General features: G+C 44.2%; 1 protein-coding gene and 1 pseudogene across 4 annotated transcripts in view; both read left to right on the top strand.

Annotated features, from left to right (window-relative positions):
* DGKB (diacylglycerol kinase beta) overlaps positions 1 to 23,119 on the top strand; it is a 271,357-nt gene that overhangs the window by 3,242 nt on the left and 244,996 nt on the right. For 2 of the 4 annotated variants that reach the window (XM_066627150.1, XM_066627148.1), the window contains exons 2-4: positions 9,116 to 9,192; positions 11,835 to 11,855; positions 21,104 to 21,257. In XM_066627150.1, the coding sequence (XP_066483247.1) occupies positions 9,116 to 9,192; positions 11,835 to 11,855; positions 21,104 to 21,257 (252 nt within the window). The remainder of the gene's footprint in view (positions 1 to 9,115; positions 9,193 to 11,834; positions 11,856 to 21,103; positions 21,258 to 23,119) is intronic. The other 2 variants (XM_066627151.1, XM_066627149.1) reach the window with 1 other exon arrangement.
* On the top strand, positions 12,350 to 12,466 carry LOC136654744 (5S ribosomal RNA; annotated as a pseudogene).

The raw sequence follows: 23,119 nt of genomic DNA, 5'->3' as shown, positions 1-23,119 counted from the left end.
ATGCAGAATTACCAGCTGAATGCAATGCAAAACACCAGAGTGAAATATCTCCTTTCTATCTAAAGTTATGGCCCCAAACCCAGAAAACAAAAAAGGCATGGAGCCCTATGGAAAGTGAAACTGAGCTGTATCACGCATTTAGTTGTGGGTAGGTAATTTTGCCTTAGTCCGTCGGAAAGGGCAGGCTGAGAGGAATCTAACAACATCAGAATGGTCCTGATCCAAAGATTGCAGCCCCAAAAACACCTGAGACGGAAGTCCCTCCCTCCAAGCAGACGAATGTATTGAGCCCTATGGAAAATGAAACTACACCTCATGGTTGCATTTACTCATGAGTAAGCAAACGTGCCTTGGCTGGTGGTCAGGCCAGGGAAATGTGAAGCCTCCTGAATGGTCCTGATCTGATGGAACTGGAGCTCAACAGATGCTCCAGAAGGCAGCCTCCCCTCCCCCCCACTAAAAAAGATCAAAACAGAGGTGTCAGCTGATAAGGTGAACTTTTCTGAGACTTGCAAAGCCAGGTGGATCCTAACAGTGATCTGGTTAAAACAGAAGTTCTTAAATTGAATTGGGCACTGGGTAGGGCTGAAAATCTTACTGATTTTGAAGGGGGGGGGGTGTTATTGTTGGCAGGCTACAGAGGAAATTCACTTGGTGGAGCAGGGCTGGCTTCTGCTTATTTATTTGTTTTACTTTAATTATTTATACTTATTTATTTTAATTTGCCTGATGATGTCACTTCCACCATCACATCACTTCTGGTGGACCTTGGACAGATTGTCATTCTAAAAAGTGGGTTACAGTGCTAAAAGTTTGAGAACTGCTGCAATAAGGTGTTAGTAAGTTGACACCGGGGGGGGGGGGGTATGTGACACCACTAGTGACCAAAATCACTAAAATCACCATTTGGAAGAATAATACCATCATGTTATATATCAATCAATGCGTCATTTCATGCAGAATGTGCCCTATCTTTGTTCTATCAAATGGTACAGCCAAAAAACCAGTGGGGGCGGAGTGATGGTACATCACTACGCCCACCACCTGGGGTGCTGTCCTGCCCACTGCATGGGGGGTGACGTGCCGGCCTCCTGCACCAGGTGACGCAAACCCTAGTGACACCACTGAGCTTGAGATGTAGAACTTTGGAAGGTACAGAGATATTATACACACATTTTGGGAGGGCATGAAGTAGATTATTTTTAGGGTAGAGACACACATTATACTTGTAGGTGGATTTTTCTACTCTAAAAGCATCATCAACATGATGTGTAGATGTTAACATAGATGTAATTTTTTTGTTCATGCTGGAAATGTGGCCGGGTGACTAGTGTCGTTCTTGGCTCTGATTCTGTTGGATTTCTGGGACAGAGTCCTGGCTTCTGCTCTTGACTTTGACTGTGGGCTGTTCATCATTCTGAGTTTGACACTGTCTCCATATGTGGGAAGAAGATATTTTTAAAAAACTTGCCCAGGCCTCCTAAAGAAATAGCTGCAATATAAATCATCAGTTTTATAGACTGTTTAAAATTAATAAATACAAAAATATAATTGCATATTGAATTTTACTAAAAACTCTACTCATTTAGATACTAAAAAGTTGAACAATCCACCGGAAGCATAGGAGATACCCCTATTATGGGCACTTGTAATTTCAATTGTCCAATTATCTCTACTGCAAATAGTTAATAGAGATCAATGGTTCTGAAACTAGTGGGTAGCAACCCACCAGGGAACTGGAAGCAGGGCATTCCCCCATAAGGGGAGTGACCCTGCTCCAATAGCAGCAATGCCACTGCAGTGATCACATTGCACAAAAACCAGAAGTCTTTGCTGGTCGGAGATAAGGACTGTTTACAGAAACCTTGGTGGACATTGGAGGGGTTCTCAAACTTCCCTGAAGGGGTTTGAGAACCATATGCCTATGTAATACAATATTCTGTTTCCCACAGTGCCCCCCAGCTACCTGTGAAAAGCCCACAAGCAGGAGAAAAGCACATATTTATCTACCACCATTCCTCTGGAACTGGTCTTCAGAGGCATGCTGCTGCCAGGAAGTAGTACCCAGCTATCATGACTAGAAGCTGTGGATAGGCCTTTCCTCCATGACTTTGTCTAAACCCGTTCTAAATCCATCAGAACTAGTGGGCTTCATCACGTCTGATTGCAGTGAATTCCATAGACCAGTAGTTCTCACACATTGAGCACTGTGATCCACTTTTTAGAATGAGAATCTTGTCAAGACCCATTAGAAGTGATGTCATGACTGGAAGTAACATTATCAAGCAGGAAAATTTTTACAATCCTAGTCTGCAATCCTGTCCACCCTTACCCAGGAGTAAGTCCCATTTACTATCATTGTTAAAAGAATATACATAGTAGCATGTTCAAAGTACAGGTCTGTAACATTTCCCCAAAGGCAGTCACATAACGATGGTAGCATCAAGTCTAATATATTAAAAATAAAATACTGAAATGAATGGGGACCTACCTGAAATTGGCTTGCGACCCACCTAGTGGGTCCTGACCCACAGTTTGAGAAACACTGCCATAGACTATTAATCCTCTGTGAAGAAGTTCCTCCTTTTGTCCTTCCTAAATCCTGCACCAATCAGTTCATTAGTAACTGCTACTAAAATGGAGATAGATTCAGAAATTACATTCCTTACCCAATGTACAATCATGACAATTTGTATGCATGTTTGGATAATTTCATATAGGTTGATTGATAAGATTAATTCAACTGAGATCTTATCAGATAGCCAGGTGATCAGACAATGGAATGTATAATGATTTTGCTGTGGGTCATGTTCAAAAGAGAAATGAAGATGATGCCTTTGAAGAAATATTCCAATGATTCTTTACAGTCTTGGGAAGAAAATAACTTTTTGGCACAGGGAGATCCCCATGTCTTTGTACTGTGTTGAAATCTGACAACATCACTTTTATCAGTTGTTATATCTGTAAGACTAATGGAATGTTATGGTGCAGTGGACACACATAAAACTCCATTAATCAAACTACAAAAAGAAGAGTTCAGTTCACAGGATTGAAAGTGTGACCACTGCATCTCAAATAGTATTTGCAGAAAGAGGTGCACACAACTTTTTGGTAAGCAAAGTATGAAAATGTCCCTTTACGTAGATTAATATGAACATATGTACTGTATTATATACTTATGATACCTTCAGTTTTATGACTACTTGTACTTGCTAATAATGGGTGCAGTTACCGGGTAGATGGGACTCGTCAGCCTAGGAAGGCAGCTCATCTAAGAGAAGGAAACTCTGACCTCAAACCTCCACTGCCTTGTGGCTACATCCAGTTCTGGAAAAGGCTTCAGGAGTCAACCTCGAGGCAAAATCAGGAGCCGGAGTCCCTTAGGCAGTTCATGGCTGAACACAGTCACGTTCTGGCAACTCCTGCGACGCCGCTGGAACCAACCGTATTGGCTTCTGCCTTTCCATTGGACCATTCCAGCGACGTGGAGAGGGGGGATTTGCTGCATGGGTAACAGCCTATCCTCCATACCTTCTTTACCCAGGCTTCGCGCACTGGAGAGGACACTCCAACTTTGCCATACGGCGTCGGCACAACACGGGAAGCAGCAGTTTACCGGTTATAAGTCTTTGCTCGATTGGCGTAGAGCATGACGCCAGGGGCTGCTTCCGACGGTGGGAGAGATCATTGCATCTCATTGGGCAGCTACCGCCCGCCTTAAGCTGGGCAGTCCCCAGCCAGTAAGGTGTTGCCTCGCCACGGTCCGTTAACCTCATGGGGTGCGTGGGGTTTAGGGTGAAAACCGACAAGCGGATCGACAACTCTGCACCATGCAACAGAAAACAGAAAACTACTGCCCTAAAGCTGGGCACCTGGAACGTTAGGACAATGACACCTGGCTTCTCTGATGACCTGCAAGAAATAGACGACGCACGCAAAACAGCTGTCATCGACATGGAGCTGAGCAGACTGCAGATGGACATCGTCGCCCTTCAAGAGACGAGGCTGCCAGATTCCGGATCTGTCAAGGAGAGAAATTTCTCATTTTTCTGGCAGGGAAAACCACCAAACGAAACCAGGGAACATGGCGTTGGCTTTGCGGTCAGAAATACCCTGCTGAAATCCATCATCCCACCTACTGTGGGAAGTGAAAGAATTTTGTCCCTGCAGCTCCAGTCATCAGCAGGACCTATCACTCTCATCAGTGCTTATGCACCGACTCTGTCGTCTCCAGCGGAAGCCAAAGACAAATTCTATGATGACCTGGCCACCACTGTCAAGAAAATCCCTGTAAAAGAGCCATTGTTCATCCTCGGCGATTTCAATGCTAGAGTTGGTGCTGATAACAGTTCATGGCCCACTTGCTTAGGTCAGTTTGGCACTGGGAGGATGAACGAAAATGGCCAACGCCTGCTAGAGTTTTGCTGTCATCACGGTCTCTGTGTCAGCAACACGTTCTTCAACACAAAGCCCCAACATAGAGTCTCTTGGAGACATCCAAGATCAAAGCACTGGCACCAGCTCGACCTGATCCTCACCAGACGCTCCAGCCTTCCCAGCATCAAGATCACACGCAGTTATCATGGTGCTGCCTGCGACACTGACCACTCCCTGGTGTGCAGCAGAGTGAAACTGCAAACAAAGCGACTGTATCACACAAAAAAGGAAGGAAGACCTCGCATTGATACCAGCAAGACCCGGGATCAGAGAAAAGTGGAGGAATTTGCACAAGCGCTTGAGGAATCTCTTCCAGGCCCGGCCGACGCAAACGCATCCAACAGATGGGAACATTTCAAGAATACCGTTTACAACACCGCCTTGTCCATATTCGGCAAGAAGACCAACAAGGCGGCAGACTGGTTTGAAGCCCACTCTGAGGAGTTGACACCAGTCATTGAGGAAAAGAGGAGAGCTCAAGCAGCATACAAGGTCTGTCCCAGTGAGCGCAACCTGCAGGTCCTCCGAATTGCTCGCAGCAAAGTCCAACAGACTGCCAGGAGATGTGCTAACGACTACTGGCTCCAGCTCTGTTCCGAGATACAGATAGCAGCTGACACGGGCAACATCAAGGGGATGTATGATGGTATCAAGCAGGCCCTAGGTCCAACACAGAAGAAAATTGCCCCTCTGAAGTCTGCCACAGGCGAGGTCATCCAGGATCGGGCGCAGCAGATGGAACGCTGGGTGCAGCACTACTCTGAGATATATTCCAGAGAAAATGTAGTCACTGAAGAAGCACTGAACAACATTGAGTGCCTGCCTGTGCTGGAAGAGCTTGACAGTGAACCAACCCTAGAAGAACTTCACGTGGCCCTGGACTCCCTTGCCTTTGGCAAGGCACCTGGAAAAGACAGCATCCCTGCTGAAGTCCTAAAATGCTGCAAAGAGATCATCGTCACTGAGCTGCATGAAATCCTCTGTCTCTGCTGGAGAGAAGGTGGAGTACCTCAAGACATGAGGGATGCAAACATCATCACGCTGTACAAGAACAAAGGTGACAGGGGTGACTGCAACAACTACCGCGGCATCTCTCTCCTTAGCGTTGTAGGAAAGCTGTTTGCCCGAGTTGTACTAAAGAGGCTCCAGGTACTTGCAGAGAGCGTCTATCCAGAATCGCAGTGTGGATTCCGAGCCAACAGGTCCACCACTGATATGGTATTCTCCCTTAGACAACTGCAGGAGAAATGCAGGGAACAACGACAGCCACTCTTTATAGCCTTCATAGATCTCACAAAGGCTTTCGACCTGGTCAGCAGAGACGGCCTCTTCAAGATTCTCCCCAAGATTGGATGTCCACCCAGGCTCCTCAGCATCATCAGATCCTTCCACAAGGACATGAAGGGCACTGTTGTCTTCGATGGCTCCACATCAGACCCTTTTGACATCCGAAGCGGAGTGAAGCAGGGCTGTGTTCTTGCACCAACCCTGTTTGGGATTTTCTTCGCTGTCCTGCTGAAGCAGGCCTTTGGAACTGCAACAGAAGGCATCTATCTCCGGACCAGATCAGACGGAAAGCTCTTCAACCTCTCCAGACTGAGAGCAAAATCCAAAGTCCAGCTGAAATGTCTGCGTGACTTCCTCTTTGCCGACGATGCAGCTGTCACTACCCACTCTGCCAAAGATCTCCAGCAGCTCATGGATCGTTTTAGCAAGGCCTGCCAAGATTTTGGACTGACAATCAGCCTGAAGAAAACACAGGTCATGGTTCAGGATGTGGACTCACCTCCCTGCATTACAATCTCTGAGCATGAACTGGAGGTTGTCCATGACTTTGTGTACCTTGGCTCAACGATCTCCGACACTCATTCTCTCGATGCTGAGCTAAACAGGCGCATCGGTAAAGCAGCTACCACGTTTTCCAGACTCACAAAGAGAGTCTGGTCCAACAAGAAGCTGACGGAACATACCAAGATCCAGGTCTACAGAGCTTGCGTCCTGAGTACACTTCTGTACTGCAGCGAGTCATGGACTCTTCGCCCACAACAGGAGAGGAAACTGAGTGCTTTCCACATGCGCTGCCTCCGACGCATCCTCGGCATCACCTGGCAGGACAAAGTTCCAAACAACACAGTCCTGGAACGTGCTGGAATCCCTAGCATGTATTCACTGCTGAAACAGAGACGCCTGCGTTGGCTTGGTCATGTCGTGAGAATGGATGATGGCCGGATCCCAAAGGATCTCCTCTATGGAGAACTCGTGCAAGGAAAGCGCCCTACAGGTAGACCACAGCTGCGATACAAGGACATCTGCAAGAGGGATCTGAAGGCCTTAGGGATGGACCTCAACAAGTGGGAAACCCTGGCCTCTGAGCGGCCCGCTTGGAGGCAGGCTGTGCAGCATGGCCTTTCCCAGTTTGAAGAGACACTTTGCCAACAGTCTGAGGCTAAGAGGCAAAGAAGGAAGGCCCATAGCCAGGGAGACAGACCAGGGACAGACTGCACTTGCTCCCGGTGTGGAAGGGATTGTCACTCCCGGATTGGCCTTTTCAGCCACACTAGACGCTGTGCCAGAACCACCTTTCAGAGCGCGATACCATAGTCTTTCGAGACTGAAGGTTGCCAATACAATACATATCTGACAATGTATGCTGGCACAAATGTTTTGTGCAGAAGCTACATGTGACATTCTTTCTACAGTTATGGTTTTGCATACATCTGTTCATGTTGAATAAGGTGAAAGCTTGTACATGTTGATGCATGTGATGATGCATGTGATGATTTCTTGTCTCATCATAGCTGTTTTTCACGCTTTTCCTTCATATCGTTCATGGATTTTTCTTTTCACTATTGTGTTCAAAATCAAACTGGCCAGATGAAAGTCAGTTTTGTCTCTCTTTCACAGCTTGTTTCATGTTAGCTGACTTTAAAGTAATTAGAAGTTGAAGTTTGTTTGTCATGTGTGATAAGCTGACAATGATTATTGTTTTCATTATTACAAATATAACAATTGAAATTTTTTTTAAACTCTCAAATGCTGTCAATCTGTTGTTATTGAAGCATGAGACTGGGTCATCTTAAGAAGTTGCAGGAAGTTAAAAGCAAAAGCTTGTTTCATAGGATCCTTCAATATGATAGCAGGATGCTCTGAGTTGCTGATTATAATGTTGGGTGGTGTTGAGAGTCGAGGGCTTCATTACCTTTTCTAAACCTTGTTTTCTTTCTCCACCCCATGTTTATTTAATGACCTTGTTCCAACACCGACTGTCGTATGTGATGCAGCCACTCTGCCAGAGTGCGAACTGCATTCAGTGTGTTTGCTGAGATCCTCTCACTCCTACTCCTGAACTGAACTCCTGCCCCCTGCCTGGCCCGGTCCCAGCCCTGTTTCAAACCCTGCCTATCCCAGTGGCCCCCATGCCTGTTCCAGAGTTCATCCTCGATACTAGTATTTGGAACATGGAGCCTAAGGCTCGTTGCTTCCTCAGCTCCTGAGCTCATGGTGGTGACATGCCTTTTGTGCTACTATAACAGATCTTAGGGCAATGGATTGCAAGATCTGCTGCCATAGGCTGCGTGTAAGATGGGCTGTAAGTTTCATAAAAGAACATAATACACATCTGCTTCAATAAACAGACATAGAGTATGTTATAGATGTGAGCCCTTTTTTGCCGACAGCCACATTTTGTATTCGAGTATTATAAACTTTTCTAAGTTATTACCAAATTCATCTTGATCTTCTCTGAATTTCCTCTCCCAAGTTAATCTTCTGTATTCCATTTTTCCCTATCTCAGCCTCTTGCGAAACTTTATATGGCTGATCTTTCTAATCTGGAACTGTGTGTGATTTCCGTTGTCTGGGGAAAAGCACAAGGGCATATCTTTAACCTAGCAAGCTGCTTTAGGTGCCCTTTGGGGAAAAAGGTGGAATGAAAATCAAATAAATCAGGTCTACAAGGTTATCAGCAAATGTCCAGAAATAACATATGCCACTCAAATATCAGTTTCTGAGGACATGATAGTAGAGTGGTCTCACCAAACACAAAGTCCACATTTTCAACACCAATCACTATGGGCTTTACGGATCTTATTTAACTATTTCAACATTAAATGGCATGTATATGTACGTAACTTTTAAACTTGCACTTCATTTTAAACTCATCTTGTTTTCTGGGCTTAATTTCTTTCTCCTTTCAGTCATATTTCTGCAAAGCTCCAATACTATGTTCCTTTTCTAATTTTTTGTTCTCAGGTTCTTTTGGTCATAGGGCCTTTGTACCCCATCTCTCAATCCAGAATGAGTAATGACTGTCAGTTCAGATCTTTGCATTTTGTTAGGAAAAACTGTTTTTTCCCCCCTAGACTTAGAAAAGGTTCACCTGTATAAACTGAGGAATGTTTCATACTAAGCTGTTGGTGCACACTGGACATACACATGCATCTTTTGCATGTATATGTAAGAGGGATTTGAATGAATTCACTAGTTCATTGATGTATGTTCTGGTATTTTGCTGGCTTTTCTTCTGTTCCTAGGGTAGGGAGATTATTATTATTTTTTTAAACTATTGTTTGAAAAAACTATTGTTCACCTTTTTGGGGAACCCTTGTAAGTGAATGGGAGTGTTCCTTGATTTGTTCAAACCGAATTAATAGATGGCCTCTGTCTTTTGTTTTTGCAGATTCCACAAAGAAAATTAGGGATGTTTTGGAAGAATTCCATGGTAGTGGTGTGCTAGCAAAGTACAATCCTGAGGGGGTAACATTTTCTTCTTTATCTAAATTGAATTGTTTTCCATTCACTGCTGGCAATTTTCATTCTGCATTATGTGGATTATTTTTTCCACTGTCTTTTTCCCCTTCTAATATCTTGTGTTCCAGTAGATATAAAGTTGGATTTGAGCACATTAAAATGTCCTGTGCTCATGACTGTTGCTGTTTTTCATTGCTGATTTTGCTGAATTTTGTTGTTGATAATTGGTATTTAGTTGGATCATTTTAATTGTGTTTTCATTGTATTGAATTGTAAATCACTTCAAAAAAATTTTTTCCCTGCTAAGTCAATTTGTGTGCATTGAATGTGTGGAAGGGAAGTAGCAGGACCCATTCTCAACCTCCATATGCAGATCATGGCTTGTCCATAGACTCTGTGTGCCTTATTTGGACCTTTGTTTGGCAGGACTTTTGATCTTGTAGAGAGAGCTTATGTGCGTGCAACCTAGTATGTGCATAGGCTGTGAGTGAAAGACACAATTTAAGCATGGCGTTAGGCACCTGCCACCACTATCTTTCTCTCTTCTCCACATATTCAGACTACCCTGACTGCAGTCACCTACATAATAAAGCACAATCCTATGCATGTTCAGAAGTAGGTACCATCCTGTTCAGTTGTTCTTACTCCCAGGTAAATGTGCATAGGATTTTGAGCCTTAGTCATAGAATCATAGATTTGGAAGGGACCTGCAAAATCATCAACCTCCTGCCAGTACAGGCTGTCCACAATTATAATGTCCCAAATAAATGGGCATCACATCTCTGCTTAAATTCCTCCGAGATTGGAGAATCTGCCACCTTCTAAGGCAGACTGTTCTACTGCCAAACAGCTCATATCACTGGAAAGTGTTTCCTAATGCTTACCCAACATTTCCCTTGTAATATAAACCCTTTGATCCTGAAGCTACTCTTTGCATACAAATTCACTCAATGTTCTACCTCTGGTATTTATAGATATAAACATATCATATCACCTCCTAACTGTCCTTTCTCCAAACTAAATATGCTCAGCTCCTACAGCCTGTTCTTGTAGGGCAGGGATGCCCAAAGCCTGGCCCTGGGGCCACTTGCGGCCCTCGAGGACTCCCAAGGCGGCCCTCAGGGAGCCCCCAGTCTCCAATGAGTTTCTGGCCCTATGGAGATTTGTTGGAGCCCGCACTGGCCCGATGCAACTGCTTTCAGCGTGAAGGTGGCTGTTTGACCTCTCGTATGAGCCATGGGACAAGGGCTCCCTCCACTGCTTGCTGTTTCACTTCTGTGATGCAGCAGTGGCAGTGAAGGAGAGGCTGGCCTTGCTTTATGCAAGACCTTTTATAGGCCTTGACCTACCGCAAGACCTTCATTCATTCATGTAAGTTCCATCTCTAATATATTCCTTTATGTAATTTTATTTAAATTTGAAATGTAAATTAATTCTTTTTTTTTTTCCTGGCCCCTGACACAGTGTCAGAGAGATGATGTGGCCCCCCTGCCAAAAACTTTGGACACCCCTGTTGTAGGGCATGGTCTCCAGCTCCCTCACCATTCTAGTCGATGTCCTTTGGACCTGCACCAGTATCAGTCTCCACTTTGAACTGCACTGCAGTCTTTTCATTCCTTTCTTCATATGGGAATAAAAATAATCGCAGTTATTGCTGGAATGGTACTTAATCCCTCTTAGAGCCTTATGTTATAAACAAACATGCTCCTGTGCAAAGTGAGAATACAGGTGGCGACTCAGTATCCCTAAGGGATCCATTCTTGGACCCCCCCCCCATGGATATAAAAAACCATGGATAATGAAATCTGCTGAGCTGTGCAGTGTCTGCCTCTAGAGGGCTTTTTGAAGCTCACAGCGGCCATGAACATCCGCTTGTGGCCTCTGCGGGCTTCAGAATGGCTGTTTCAGACCGAAAGTAAATGTCGCTTCTGGTTTGTGAGGGAAACTGTGACATTTTTATGCCTTTTAAGGCATCCTGAGGCCCGCACACAGCTTCTGCGGGCTTTAGAAAGCCTTCTAGAGGCAACTGGAGCACAACTCAAGTCACCCTTGGAGGGTTAAGGTTGTGCCAAGTCTAGGGTACCTTTGTTGAGCAGATATAAAATCTTTGGATAAATAGGCTCAACCTGTAATTGAGGAGAACTAATTACCTGCTCAACCCAAATATCCTGTATCACTCTATTTTAATTCAGTCAAGCTTGATTTAAATGTGATGCAGGTGCAAGAGGAAGTTGTTCATGCAGTATGTGATCTGAATCAGACCATTAACACACGCAAGCATGGGACCAACTCAGGCCTGGCATGCTGACACATTTGAGATGAGCTGACCTGTTTTAACTGAGATGGCATCTCTCACTGGTTTCAATTAGAAGTTGAACAACTGATTTCAAATTATTTGTTTCTTCTGAAATAGCAGGAAAACCGTCAAAAGTTTGTATCACTTTGTTAATTTGTATTACAACAATTTCTTTAGCACCTGCACTTACAAGACACAAGGAAATGGTTTTATTGCATCGAATCCATCTGCTCAGCTGAAAGTCTAGTGTCAGTAGTTGAAAAATATGTTTAAAAAATAACTTTTCTAAAAGCAGAGATTGAGAATGGGTCAACAGTATTAATATTTTTTTCTTTCTTTGCATGCGCTCCAGAAGCAAGATATTCTTAAACAAGTAAGCATTTTTACGGTGCTTTTGTTGATAGCATATCTGAATGATGCTACTGATTTTGATGGAACTCCATGGAGGCATTTCATGTTTTAGTGCAATCTGTTTTTTCATTGAAAATTCTATTGTTGTTCTTATGGTAACACATCCTTTGTAAAATCATTTAATTAGAACAAATATAACCCCTGGGGGCTGGGGGCTAAGAATAGGCCCTCAGTTTGGCTGTACTTGTCGTAAGAGGCGACTAAACAGCCACCGGGTAGATGGGACTCATTAGCCTGGGAAGGCAGCTCATCTGAGAGAAGGAAAACTCTGATCTCAAACCTCCACTGCTTTGTGGCTACATCCAGTTATGGAAAAGGCTTCAGGAGTCAACCTCGAGGCAGAATCCGGAGCCGGAGTCCCTGAGGCAGTTCATGACTGAACACAGTCACGTTCTGGCAACTCCTGCGACACCGCTGGAACCAACCGTATTGGCCTCTGCCTTTCCATTGGACCATTTCAGCGACTGTTACCCTGCACATGCCTGATCTCATCCGATCTCGGAATCTAAGCAGGGTCAGGCCTGGTTAGTACTTGGATGGGAGACCACCTGGGAATACCGGGTGCTGTAGGCTTATACCATAGTCTTTCAAGACTGAAGGTTGCCAACCAAAATAACATTTCAGCGATGTGGAGAGGGGGGATTTGCTGCATGGGTAACAGTCTATCCTCCATACCTACTTTACCCAGGCTTCGCGCACTGGAGAGGACACTCTGTTCCAGAACCACCATTCAGAGCGCGATACCATAGTCTTCTGAGACTGAAGGATGCCAACTGTGTAGAACAAATATGGAATATTTCATTAGTATACTAAATAGATCTCTCGCTTTCATATCTTTGCCAAATGTGTAGCTAGTAAGGTAGCAATGAATAGGCTTCATTATAATGAACTGTGATTTTCTGTGATATGAGAAGTTGTACCTCTTTTGTTAATCACACACATAATGCTTCAATTCAGAGGCAGAACATTTTTTTCTGCTATATTTTTCCTTGCAAATTTTTTTTTTTCATTTCTGAAATTGCATTGTTTCATAAACAGTGCTAGGAAGTATGTAGGCATATGTGACAAATATATGTTTATAGCTATTTCAGCATGCTTAAATTAATTTGTTGATAGTTTTAAGTTACTTTGGGCCCAGTCCTACCTAGCTTTTCAGTGGTGGAACTTGGGGAGGGGAGGATCGGGCCTGTGAACTGGGTGAAGATGGCAGCAGTGTCTCCTGCCGCATCCTTGCCCCCCCCCCCCAAGCTGGACAGCCCAACATGGGCCTCCTCGACTCTGCGCCCATTAAAACATGGATGCAGAGCCGATGAAACCCATTGCCACTGGCTTCTGTCTGCCCTAGTGAAGGGAGCAAATGCTCCTTTCCCCAAGGAGACCCTGGCGGTAGCCACAACACCCACAGGATCAGGTGGTCACCATTTTGGCACCACTGGAGCCCTGAATGCCACTGGCTTCAGGATTGGGCCCTTATTAGGGTGGGTTATTACTGCTGAATTGTATCCCCTGCCATGTTATAGTTTGTTCATTTGTTCAACCTTTATTTGGCATAAATATTTGGTAAATGAGGTCTCTGAACAGATACCATACAGAGAGTAGAGACCTAAGCAACACACACACACACACACAAAATATCTAGACAGCCTGCAGGATGTAAGTGAATATTTTTTTTTTTACTCACCCCCTGGTAGGCTTCCTGAATACTTATGGATCTCCTCGGACCTATGCCAGCTGTTTTGCTGGTGGAAGTCCAAGAAGAACCAGTGGGGTTGGGTGGGCAGAAAAATGGGTTTAAGATCCTCTGTGGCTCAGTCCATCCCTTACTCCCTAACACACCTCCAGTTCTTCATGCAATACACCCCTTAACCCCCCACAGCCCACCCCTGCCACTAATGTACCAGTGCTTGCAGAGCTTCCTGGAGTCAATGCCATGCCTCTCGCCATTTGGGGCAGAGTCAGGCAGGGGCTCAGCAGTGCATGACAGTAGTCCAGCTTTCATGCCACCGTAAAGGATCGTGCACTGCTCCTCTTTTGGGGATGTCATTTTTTTAAAGCAATCCTGATTTTAAAAAGAGGTAGTTTTTCGCACCTCCTGGGTTCTCCTAGATATGCGAGTCTGTTTTGTTTGTACGTGTAGATGACTTGGTTTTGCTTTTGAATCAGTCAATGTTAAATGGAACAAGTGGGATCCGGGGCAGAATGTTGAACTTTTCTTAGTGGTGCTAGCTTCCAGAATACTACAAATTGTTAAAGGCCTAGCTCTCTCTTCTCCTGCCTCCCCCCTGCATCTTGTTCAGCTGTTGTCTTAACCAGTTGACATCTTCCACCATTCCTTGGTTCCTGGGGCATACCCAGTCCTTTTCAATCCACACTTTTCGGATTCCCCCCTTCTTAATGTGCAGGATTTTTTGTTCGTTAATGTCTGTGTGCCTAGGGAGTCCCCAAAATATGTAGAAACCACTACCTCACTTCTGGTTAATCCTTTGCTTCCAGTCTGATAGTAATCTAAACACTTGAGAGATATAGATAAACAAGCGTATGTTTTGTAGGATTAATTGGTCACTATGACAAAGCAATGTGTACATTTTGAATATAATTGTATGCATATAATTCTTATCCATAAGTCATGGGCATAAGTCATGGGTGTGTCCTCGGTGCAAGGAGCTCCAGGCTCTCAGGGAACGCGTCCGCTCCCTTGAAGCCTTGGTGGCCAACCTGGAGAAGCGCAGGCAGCCAGAGGAGGACCGTGGGGAGACTTCTGGGGATGATCAGGCTTCGTCCCAACCTCAAGCGTGCAGCTCCTCGGCTGCCCGGGTGGGAAGTCTCGGGACTGGAGGACGTCATCCTGGAGAGGAGGGAAACAATCCCCTAGGGGGGATCCCTTCTCCAGGGGATGGGCCCGTATCCGAGCGCACTCGGGATACTCCTCGGCGGGAGGGGGGTCGGGGGCTTCTTGTAGTGGGGGATTCGATTATTAGAAACATAGAGAGGGGGGTTTGCGACGGATGTGAGGACCGCATGGTGACTTGCCTGTCTGGTGCGAAGGTTGCGGACATCACTTCTCGTCTAGACAGGCTGGTAGACAGTGCTGGGGGAGAGGTAGCGGCTGTGGTGCATGTTGGCACCAACGACGTGGGCAAGTGTAGCTGGGAGGTCCTGGAGGCCAAATTTAGGCTTTTAGGCAGGAAGCTGAAAGCCAGGACCTCAAAGGTAGCGTTCTCTGAAGTGCTACCTGTTCCACGCGCAGGGCCAGCTAGGCAGGCGGAGATCAGGGGTCTCAATGCGTGGATGAGACGGTGGTGTAGGGAGGAGGGGTTTAGATTCGTTAGGCACTGGGGAACGTTTTGGGACAAGCGGGGCCTGTACAAGAGGGACGGGCTCCATTTGAACCAGAATGGAACCAGACTGCTGGCGCATAACATTAAAAAGGTGGCAGAGCAGCTTTTAAACTGATCCCTGGGGGAAGGCCGACAGGAGCCGAGGGGCATCCGGTTCGGGACTCCTCATCCCTATGGGATGAGGATGGGGAGGTTAGAGAATAACAAGACAAAGGCAGGGTAGGAGAAGAAATTGGGAAAGGTAGGGTGATGGGATGTGATAGACGGTTTGGCACAATGAGAGGATGCGGGGACAAAGGAGCGAATAAACAGCCCATCCTGGGGCATTCCGTGTATAAATGCTTTTATGCAAATGCCCGAAGTCTATGAGCAAAGGTGGGAGAACTGGAATGTCTGGTGACAAGGGAAAATATTGACATAGTGGGCATAACGGAAACCTGGTGGAATGCGGAGAATCAGTGGGATAGCGCAATCCCGGGCTATAAACTCTACAGGAGGGACAGGCAGGGGCGTGTTGGAGGTGGGGTGGCCCTTTATGTTAAGGAAGGGATAGAATCCAGCAAAGTAGAGATTGAAGGTGGGTCCGACTCCACCGTAGAATCTCTGTGGGTTAAATTACCAGGCTTGTGCAGCGATGTAATACTGGGGGCGTGCTATCGTCCTCCAGACCAGAAATCTGATGGGGACCTTGAAATGAGGAAACAGATCAGGGAGGTGACAAGGAAGGACAGGGTTGTAATCATGGGGGACTTCAATTATCCTCATATTGACTGGGTCAATTTGTGTTCTGGTCACGATAAGGAAACTGCATTTCTTGACGTGCTAAATGACTGTGGCTTAGATCAGCTAGTCACGGAGCCCACCAGAGGACAGGTGACTCTGGATTTAATTTTGTGCGGTACGCAGGACCTGGTTAGAGATGTAAACGTTACTGAGCCATTGGGGAACAGTGATCATGCTGCAATCCGTTTTGACGTGCACGTTGGGGGAAGAATACCAGGCAAATCTCTAACAAAAACTCTTGACTTCCGACAGGCGGACTTCCCTCAAATGAGGAGGCTGGTTAGAAGGAGGTTGAAAGGGAGGGTAAAAAGAGTCCAATCTCTGCAGAGTGCATGGAGGCTGCTTAAAACAACAGTAATAGAGGCCCAGCAGAGGTGTATACCGCAAAGAAAGAAGGGTTCCACTAAATCCAGGAGGGTGCCCGCATGGCTAACCAGCCAAGTTAGAGAGGCTGTGAAGGGCAAGGAAGCTTCCTTCCGTAAATGGAAGTCTTGCCCTAATGAGGAGAATAAAAAGGAACATAAACTGTGGCAAAAGAAATGTAAGAAGGTGATATGGGAGGCCAAGCGAGACTATGAGGAACGCATGGCCAGCAACATTAAGGGGAATAATAAAAGCTTCTTCAAATATGTTAGAAGCAGGAAACCCGCCAGAGAAGCGGGTGGCCCTCTGGATGGTGAGGGAGGGAAAGGGGAGATAAAAGGAGACTTAGGGATGGCAGAGAAATTAAATGAGTTCTTTGCATCTGTCTTCACGGCAGAAGACCTCGGGCAGATACCGCTGCCCGAACGGCCCCTCCTAACCGAGGAGTTAAGTCAGATAGAGGTTAAAAGAGAAGATGTTTCAGACCTCATTGATAAATTAAAGATCAATAAGTCACCGGGCCCTGATGGCATCCACCCAAGGGTTATTAAGGAATTGAAGAATGAAGTTGCAGATCTCTTGACTAAGGTATGCAACTTGTCCCTCAAAACGGCCACGGTGCCAGAAGATTGGAGGATAGCAAATGTCACGCCTATTTTTAAAAAGGGAAAGAAGGGGGACCCGGGAAACTATAGGCCGGTCAGCCTAACATCCATACCGGGTAAGATGGTGGAATGCCTCATCAAAGATAGGATCTCAAAACACATAGACGAACAGGCCTTGCTGAGGGAGAGTCAGCATGGCTTCTGTAAGGGTAAGTCTTGCCTCACAAATCTTATAGAATTCTTTGAAAAGGTCAACAGGCATGTGGATACGGGAGAACCCGTGGACATTATATATCTGGACTTTCAGAAGGCGTTTGACATGGTCCCTCACCAAAGGCTACTGAAAAAACTCCACAGTCAGGGAATTAGAGGACAGGTCCTCTCGTGGATTGAGAACTGGTTGGAGGCCAGGAAGCAGAGAGTGGGTGTCAATGGGCAATTTTCACAATGGAGAGAGGTGAAAAGTGGTGTGCCCCAAGGATCTGTCCTGGGACCAGTGCTTTTCAACCTCTTCATAAATGACCTGGAGACAGGGTTGAGCAGTGAAGTGGCTAAGTTTGCAGATGACACCAAACTTTTCTGAGTGGTAAAGACCAGAAGTGATTGTGAGGAGCTCCAGAAGGATCTCTCCAGACTGGCAGAATGGGCAGCAAAATGGCAGATGCGCTTCAATGTCAGTAAGTGTAAAGTCATGCACATTGGGGCAAAAAATCAAAACTTTAGATATAGGCTGATGGGTTCTGAGCTGTCTGTGACAGATCAGGAGAGAGATCTTGGGGTGGTGGTGGACAGGTCAATGAAAGTGTCGACCCAATGTGCGGCGGCAGTGAAGAAGGCCAATTCTATGCTTGGGATCATTAGGAAGGGTATTGAGAACAAAACGGCTAGTATTATAATGCCGTTGTACAAATCGATGGTAAGGCCACACCTGGAGTATTGTGTCCAGTTCTGGTCGCTGCATCTCAAAAAAGACATAGTGGAAATGGAAAAGGTGCAAAAGAGAGCGACTAAGATGATTACAGGGCTGGGGCACCTTCCTTATGAGGAAAGGCTACGGCGTTTGGGCCTCTTCAGCCTAGAAAAGAGACGCTTGAGGGGGGACATGATTGAGACATACAAAATTATGCAGGGGATGGACAGAGTGGATAGGGAGATGCTCTTTACACTCTCACATAATACCAGAACCAGGGGACATCCACTAAAATTGAGTGTTGGGCGGGTTAGGACAGACAAAAGAAAATATTTCTTTACTCAGTGTGTGGTTGGTCTGTGGAACTCCTTGCCACAGGATGTGGTGCTGGCATCTAGCCTAGATGCCTTTAAAAGGGAATTGGACGAGTTTCTGGAGGAAAAATCTATTATGGGGTACAAGCCATGATGTGTATGCGCAACCTCCTGATTTTAGGAATGGGTTAAGTCAGAATGCCAGATGTAGGGGAGGGCACCAGGATGAGGTCTCTTGTTATCTGGTGTGCTCCCTGGGGCATTTGGTGGGCCGCTGTGAGATACAGGAAGCTGGACTAGATGGGCCTATGGCCTGATCCAGTGGGGCTGTTCTTATGTTCTTATCCATATGCTTCTTACTGTTGTCAGAAATCATGCTAGATGTATAAAGCATCATTTTCATTGCAAATGATAGTCATTACCATTTTAAAATGTATATTAATCACACACTTCGTTTATTAAATTTATGGTTATAATGGTTTTCCTTCAGTCAAGCTAAATAGAGCAAAGGCATCTTATTTCCTTTTCCTTCAAACTAGGCAGAGTAGACCTATCTCATTATTGCTGCTGTTTGTGTATACAATAGTTGATCTAATTTTAATTTTACCGTGTAGTAGAAAAACAAAAAGAGAGTATGTATTCAGTGTAGACTAATAATTTTTAAGTGTTTGACATACTGCCATAATAAAGTGGATGAATATCCTTGACCAGTAGCTATAAAAATGAATAAGCACACCTCTCCTATTTAAAGTGCTCTGAGGATATTTCTTCCACAATATTAAAATGCAGAGTCGGCCAGTTTTATTTTTCAGTGTTGTGTGTTACTTGCTTTATCTTTATAAAATGAGAAGTTGTTTGTGACTAGATTTGTGGAACTTGCAGTTTTAAACTTAAAAGCAGTAGAAGAAACATCTTTTTTCTATCTAACATCATTCAGATGACTAAGGCTAAGGTTAGAGTAATAGACAAATACTGTTTTTATAAACATTTCAGTGTCATCAAGAGTCTATTTAGGGTGAATCAAGAGTTAGCCCGGTTGGTTTGTTGTAAATTGCATGTCCAGAATGACGTGTTAGAGCCCAAACACTTTCATTTGTGTTGGTATATATCTATAGCATATCTAAAACATATCTGTTTTAGAGGCTCATTATCATAATTGATCATACAAGAACAATTTGATTGCATTTATTTCATCTTGCTTGCTGTGAATCATAAGAACAGCCCTGCTGGATCAGGCCATAGGCCCATTTAGTCCAGCTTCCTGTATCTCACAGTGGCCCACCAAATGCCCCAGGGAGCACACAAGACAGCAAGAGACCTGCATCCTGATGCCCTTCCTTGCATCTGGCATTCTGACACAACCCATTTCTAAAATCAGGAGGTTGCCCATACACATCATGGCTTGTAATCCATAATGGATTTTTCCTCCAGAAATTTGTCCAATCCCCTTTTAAATGTGTCTTGACCTGTGCCATCACCACATCCTGTGGCAAGGAATTCCACAGACCAACCAATCAAAACAGCCTACACTTATTGGATGCAAGATTATGGCCTCTGGAGCTTCTGTCAACATTTATCCTTTCTAAAGAATTTTCAGCAGGCAAAAGTGTTTTGATGTTAACAATCCATTGTGGTAGACTGAGTTGAAAGTGACATGCCATGGCCACACAATGAGTTACAGTATAATCCTTTCTGGGCACAAGTCCTTTGCGGTGATGTGAAAGGGCAGACTGGACCTTGGCAACTTAAGCGCAGGTTAGGATTGGGCTGCTTGAGTGGTACTCTAGCATTTAGCAGGGAGGAGATCGACTGCCATATTTATCCCATCTTTTCCAGTTACTGTTTCCGAGTGTATCTTTTGCACCTTTTAAATTTGAGAGCTTTTATAAAGACAAGGAACCATTTTATTTATATATTTTATGTTAACTGCTTTGCAAACTTTTTTTGTTCAACAGTAGAATGTGCATATTGTTATTAATAGTTGGCCATGCTCATAGTACAGTGTGTAAACCTGATCCTGCCTGCAAACTGAAGATTGCCACTAACTATGATTGTGAAAATGTTGGTGCAGACATTTAAATATAAATGGAAATTAACAACCCAATCCTAATCAACTTTCCAGTGCCAATGCAGCCTTCATGCAGCGTATTACAATTACAGGTCCAGCCTATTTATACACGGATTTTTTTATACACGGATTTGACTTAACAGGAATGGCCCCTGCAAATGAGAAGGAATGTGCTGATCCCTGGAGAAGGGGGAAACTGCATCCCTTTAAAATCAGTTTTAAAAACTGAACAGTCCTTTAACAGCCTCCTTAATGAGAGAGAGAGAGAGAGAGAGAGAGAGAGAGAGAGAGAGGGAAGCAGGCTAACAATCCATCAATCCTTCTCTCTCCTGCGGACCCCTCCCTTCCCCCAGCATGTGAAAGAAAGGGATCATTTTGCATTGGTGAAGGGAGGGGCTGAGTGAAGTGCTGATGGATTGTCTTCTTAATGACTCTTATCTTAGAGTCAAAAGGTCAGCAATCACTGGAGCAAAGAAACTGTTTTTAAAATTGATTTGCTATAGTGCGTTTTTTTTTTCCACATGAGTGCTTGGAAGGGAACCCATGTGAATAATTAGTCTCAACCTATACCTCCATGACTGCCCCACCCATCGAGAATGCAGAGTTCTCCATGTTGGCACATCTGCACCAGTGCTGGAAAGTTATTTAGGATTGGGCTGTAAGAATTTAATTTGAACATCCATGGAAAAATAGTGATTATGCACATTATACCTCTAACACTCATTTATCCTATGTTTCTGTTGCTACCTACAGCAACATTTAAAATATTTAAGTGAACGCTGTAATGCCCAGACGTAGCTTATATGAAGCTATTTCTCTTCTTCTCCAGACTATTGATTTAGAAGGTTTCAAATTATTTATGAAGACTTTCTTGGAGGCAGACCTACCTGAAGAGTTTTGCGAACATCTCTTTACATCTTTTGGCAACAAAGGCCTTCATAGTAGTCCTTTGGTAAAGAATAAGCCCCCACTCCTTCCAGGTGGTAAGTAATTTGATAAATTGTTGTGAGTTTAACTGACTTGATTTTTGTGAAATGGGCTCATTGTTCTTATTCTGCAACATTTGTCACCTGATAGATGATCACGGACTTTCTTAAGCTTTCTCATTAGCTGTAAAGTTCATTAATGGATTTTTTGTTTGTGTGTTTGAATGTTTAGTTAGTGGAAAAACTGTAGTTGCAGTTTGAATTCGGGGATTCCAATTGCAAATTGCATGCATAGCTGGATAAGCTAAATGAGATGCAGTCTTGATAAACACATGTTTGCAGCACAATAGGTGAGAAATTGAAAATAGGATATCAAATACATAATGCTGGAAGGGCTGTAGCTCAGTAGAAGAGCTTTGCATATTGGGCCAGTAATTTGAAATGGGGAAAGATTTAAGCAGTCTCTGCTCCCTTGCTGCTTAATCAATCCAAAGTGCTCCCTCTGAAAGCAGCATTTCCAGCAAAAAAATGTCCATTGATTTCACAGTTGCATATATCTTATGATGTGGCCTGGAGACTTATAATGAACAACTTTGGTCATAAACTGTGGCTTGTTCATATTATGATTCTCACTTGCTCTCCGTTTAATATTCTTTGATTTCTGTATAATTCTTGATATACAGTATTCTAAATTTTCAATTGAAGCTCAAGGACTGGGGGTCCTTAAGCATGTTGCTTAGTTATTATTTTGCCACTTTTCTTCAGTTACAGTCTATCTACCCTATAGTTACACCCACTAATGTCCCATTGAAAGTGCTAGGACCTAATTGTATTTGGATTGCTATCTTCATTTTTACAAACTGTTTAATGGCCTCATTTTGTAGTGAAAACATGCTGTTCAAGGGATTACTGTTAATTAAAGCATGGTAGGCTTTGCTCCTTGCAATAAAGCAAGAAATTTGGTGTGCTAAAAAGGCTTTATGTGTCCAAATTTGCCTTTTAAAAACTTGCACTCTTCAATTGGGATTTGATGGCTTATTAAAGAAAAGTGATATAGGACCAAGTGAGTTAAGTTTAAGTCAAAGTATCTTCTCAACATTCTTGCAGAGCCAACCTCAAATGCAAAATAAACAATGGCATAATACTTCTGTAATGACCATCTAGGAAGTAATAAAGGAGTGAATGAGAATTCAGGCTCATCAGAACTCTTCATCAGGCAGAGAAGAAAAGAAGATGGAGAAAGAGAGAAGCTTTTTCCCAATCTTCAGTTTGGAATAGTATTAAAATGGAATGGAGAAAATGTTGTATAGATGTAAATTAGATTAGGCTAAGCTAGTTGCAGGCAGCTCTTGGGGCTAGATTACATGTCATGCTAAATGTGTCAATGTATGGTTACAGACTTAAGTTTACTTGTGAATCCTAGATACAAGGGTTTGTGATTTGGATTGGGATTGCAGCATAGAGGCTTAGGGTATTTGCCAGTGGTCATAGCACCCTTTTGTGGTTTCTGGCTATCCTGGGTGCTGCCATCTTGAATCGTGTTTCCTGGGAAAGCCAGGAAGAAGAGAATGTTGGGGATATTCTGTTGCACCCTCAAGCAGACATTTGGTAATGACTGGTATATGGTGTTGTTCAAAATGGCATTTTGGGGGTTAAATAGCTGCTGCAGAGGGATGATTTTTAATGAGAAAATAACACTGAGGTAAGAGGGAGCTTTACGTGCCCTTTGGGGTGAAATACAGAATATAAATCTAATAAATAAAGGAAAGGCTAAATATCCCCTCATTCCATGGTACAGTCCTGATCCAAATGGGCGGCCCCCACATGACTGGCTCATGAGTAAACTTAACAGCTGTAACTATATTATGATGCATTTACAGGTACGAGATCGCAGTGTTTCAGGTTTTCTGTGTTTTGTT

The sequence above is a fragment of the Tiliqua scincoides genome, chromosome 5 (genome assembly GCF_035046505.1).
Source record: "Tiliqua scincoides isolate rTilSci1 chromosome 5, rTilSci1.hap2, whole genome shotgun sequence".
NCBI lineage: Eukaryota > Metazoa > Chordata > Lepidosauria > Squamata > Scincidae > Tiliqua > Tiliqua scincoides.
The sequence above is the reverse complement of the archived record's forward strand: the minus strand, read 5'-3'. Positions and strand labels throughout refer to the sequence as shown.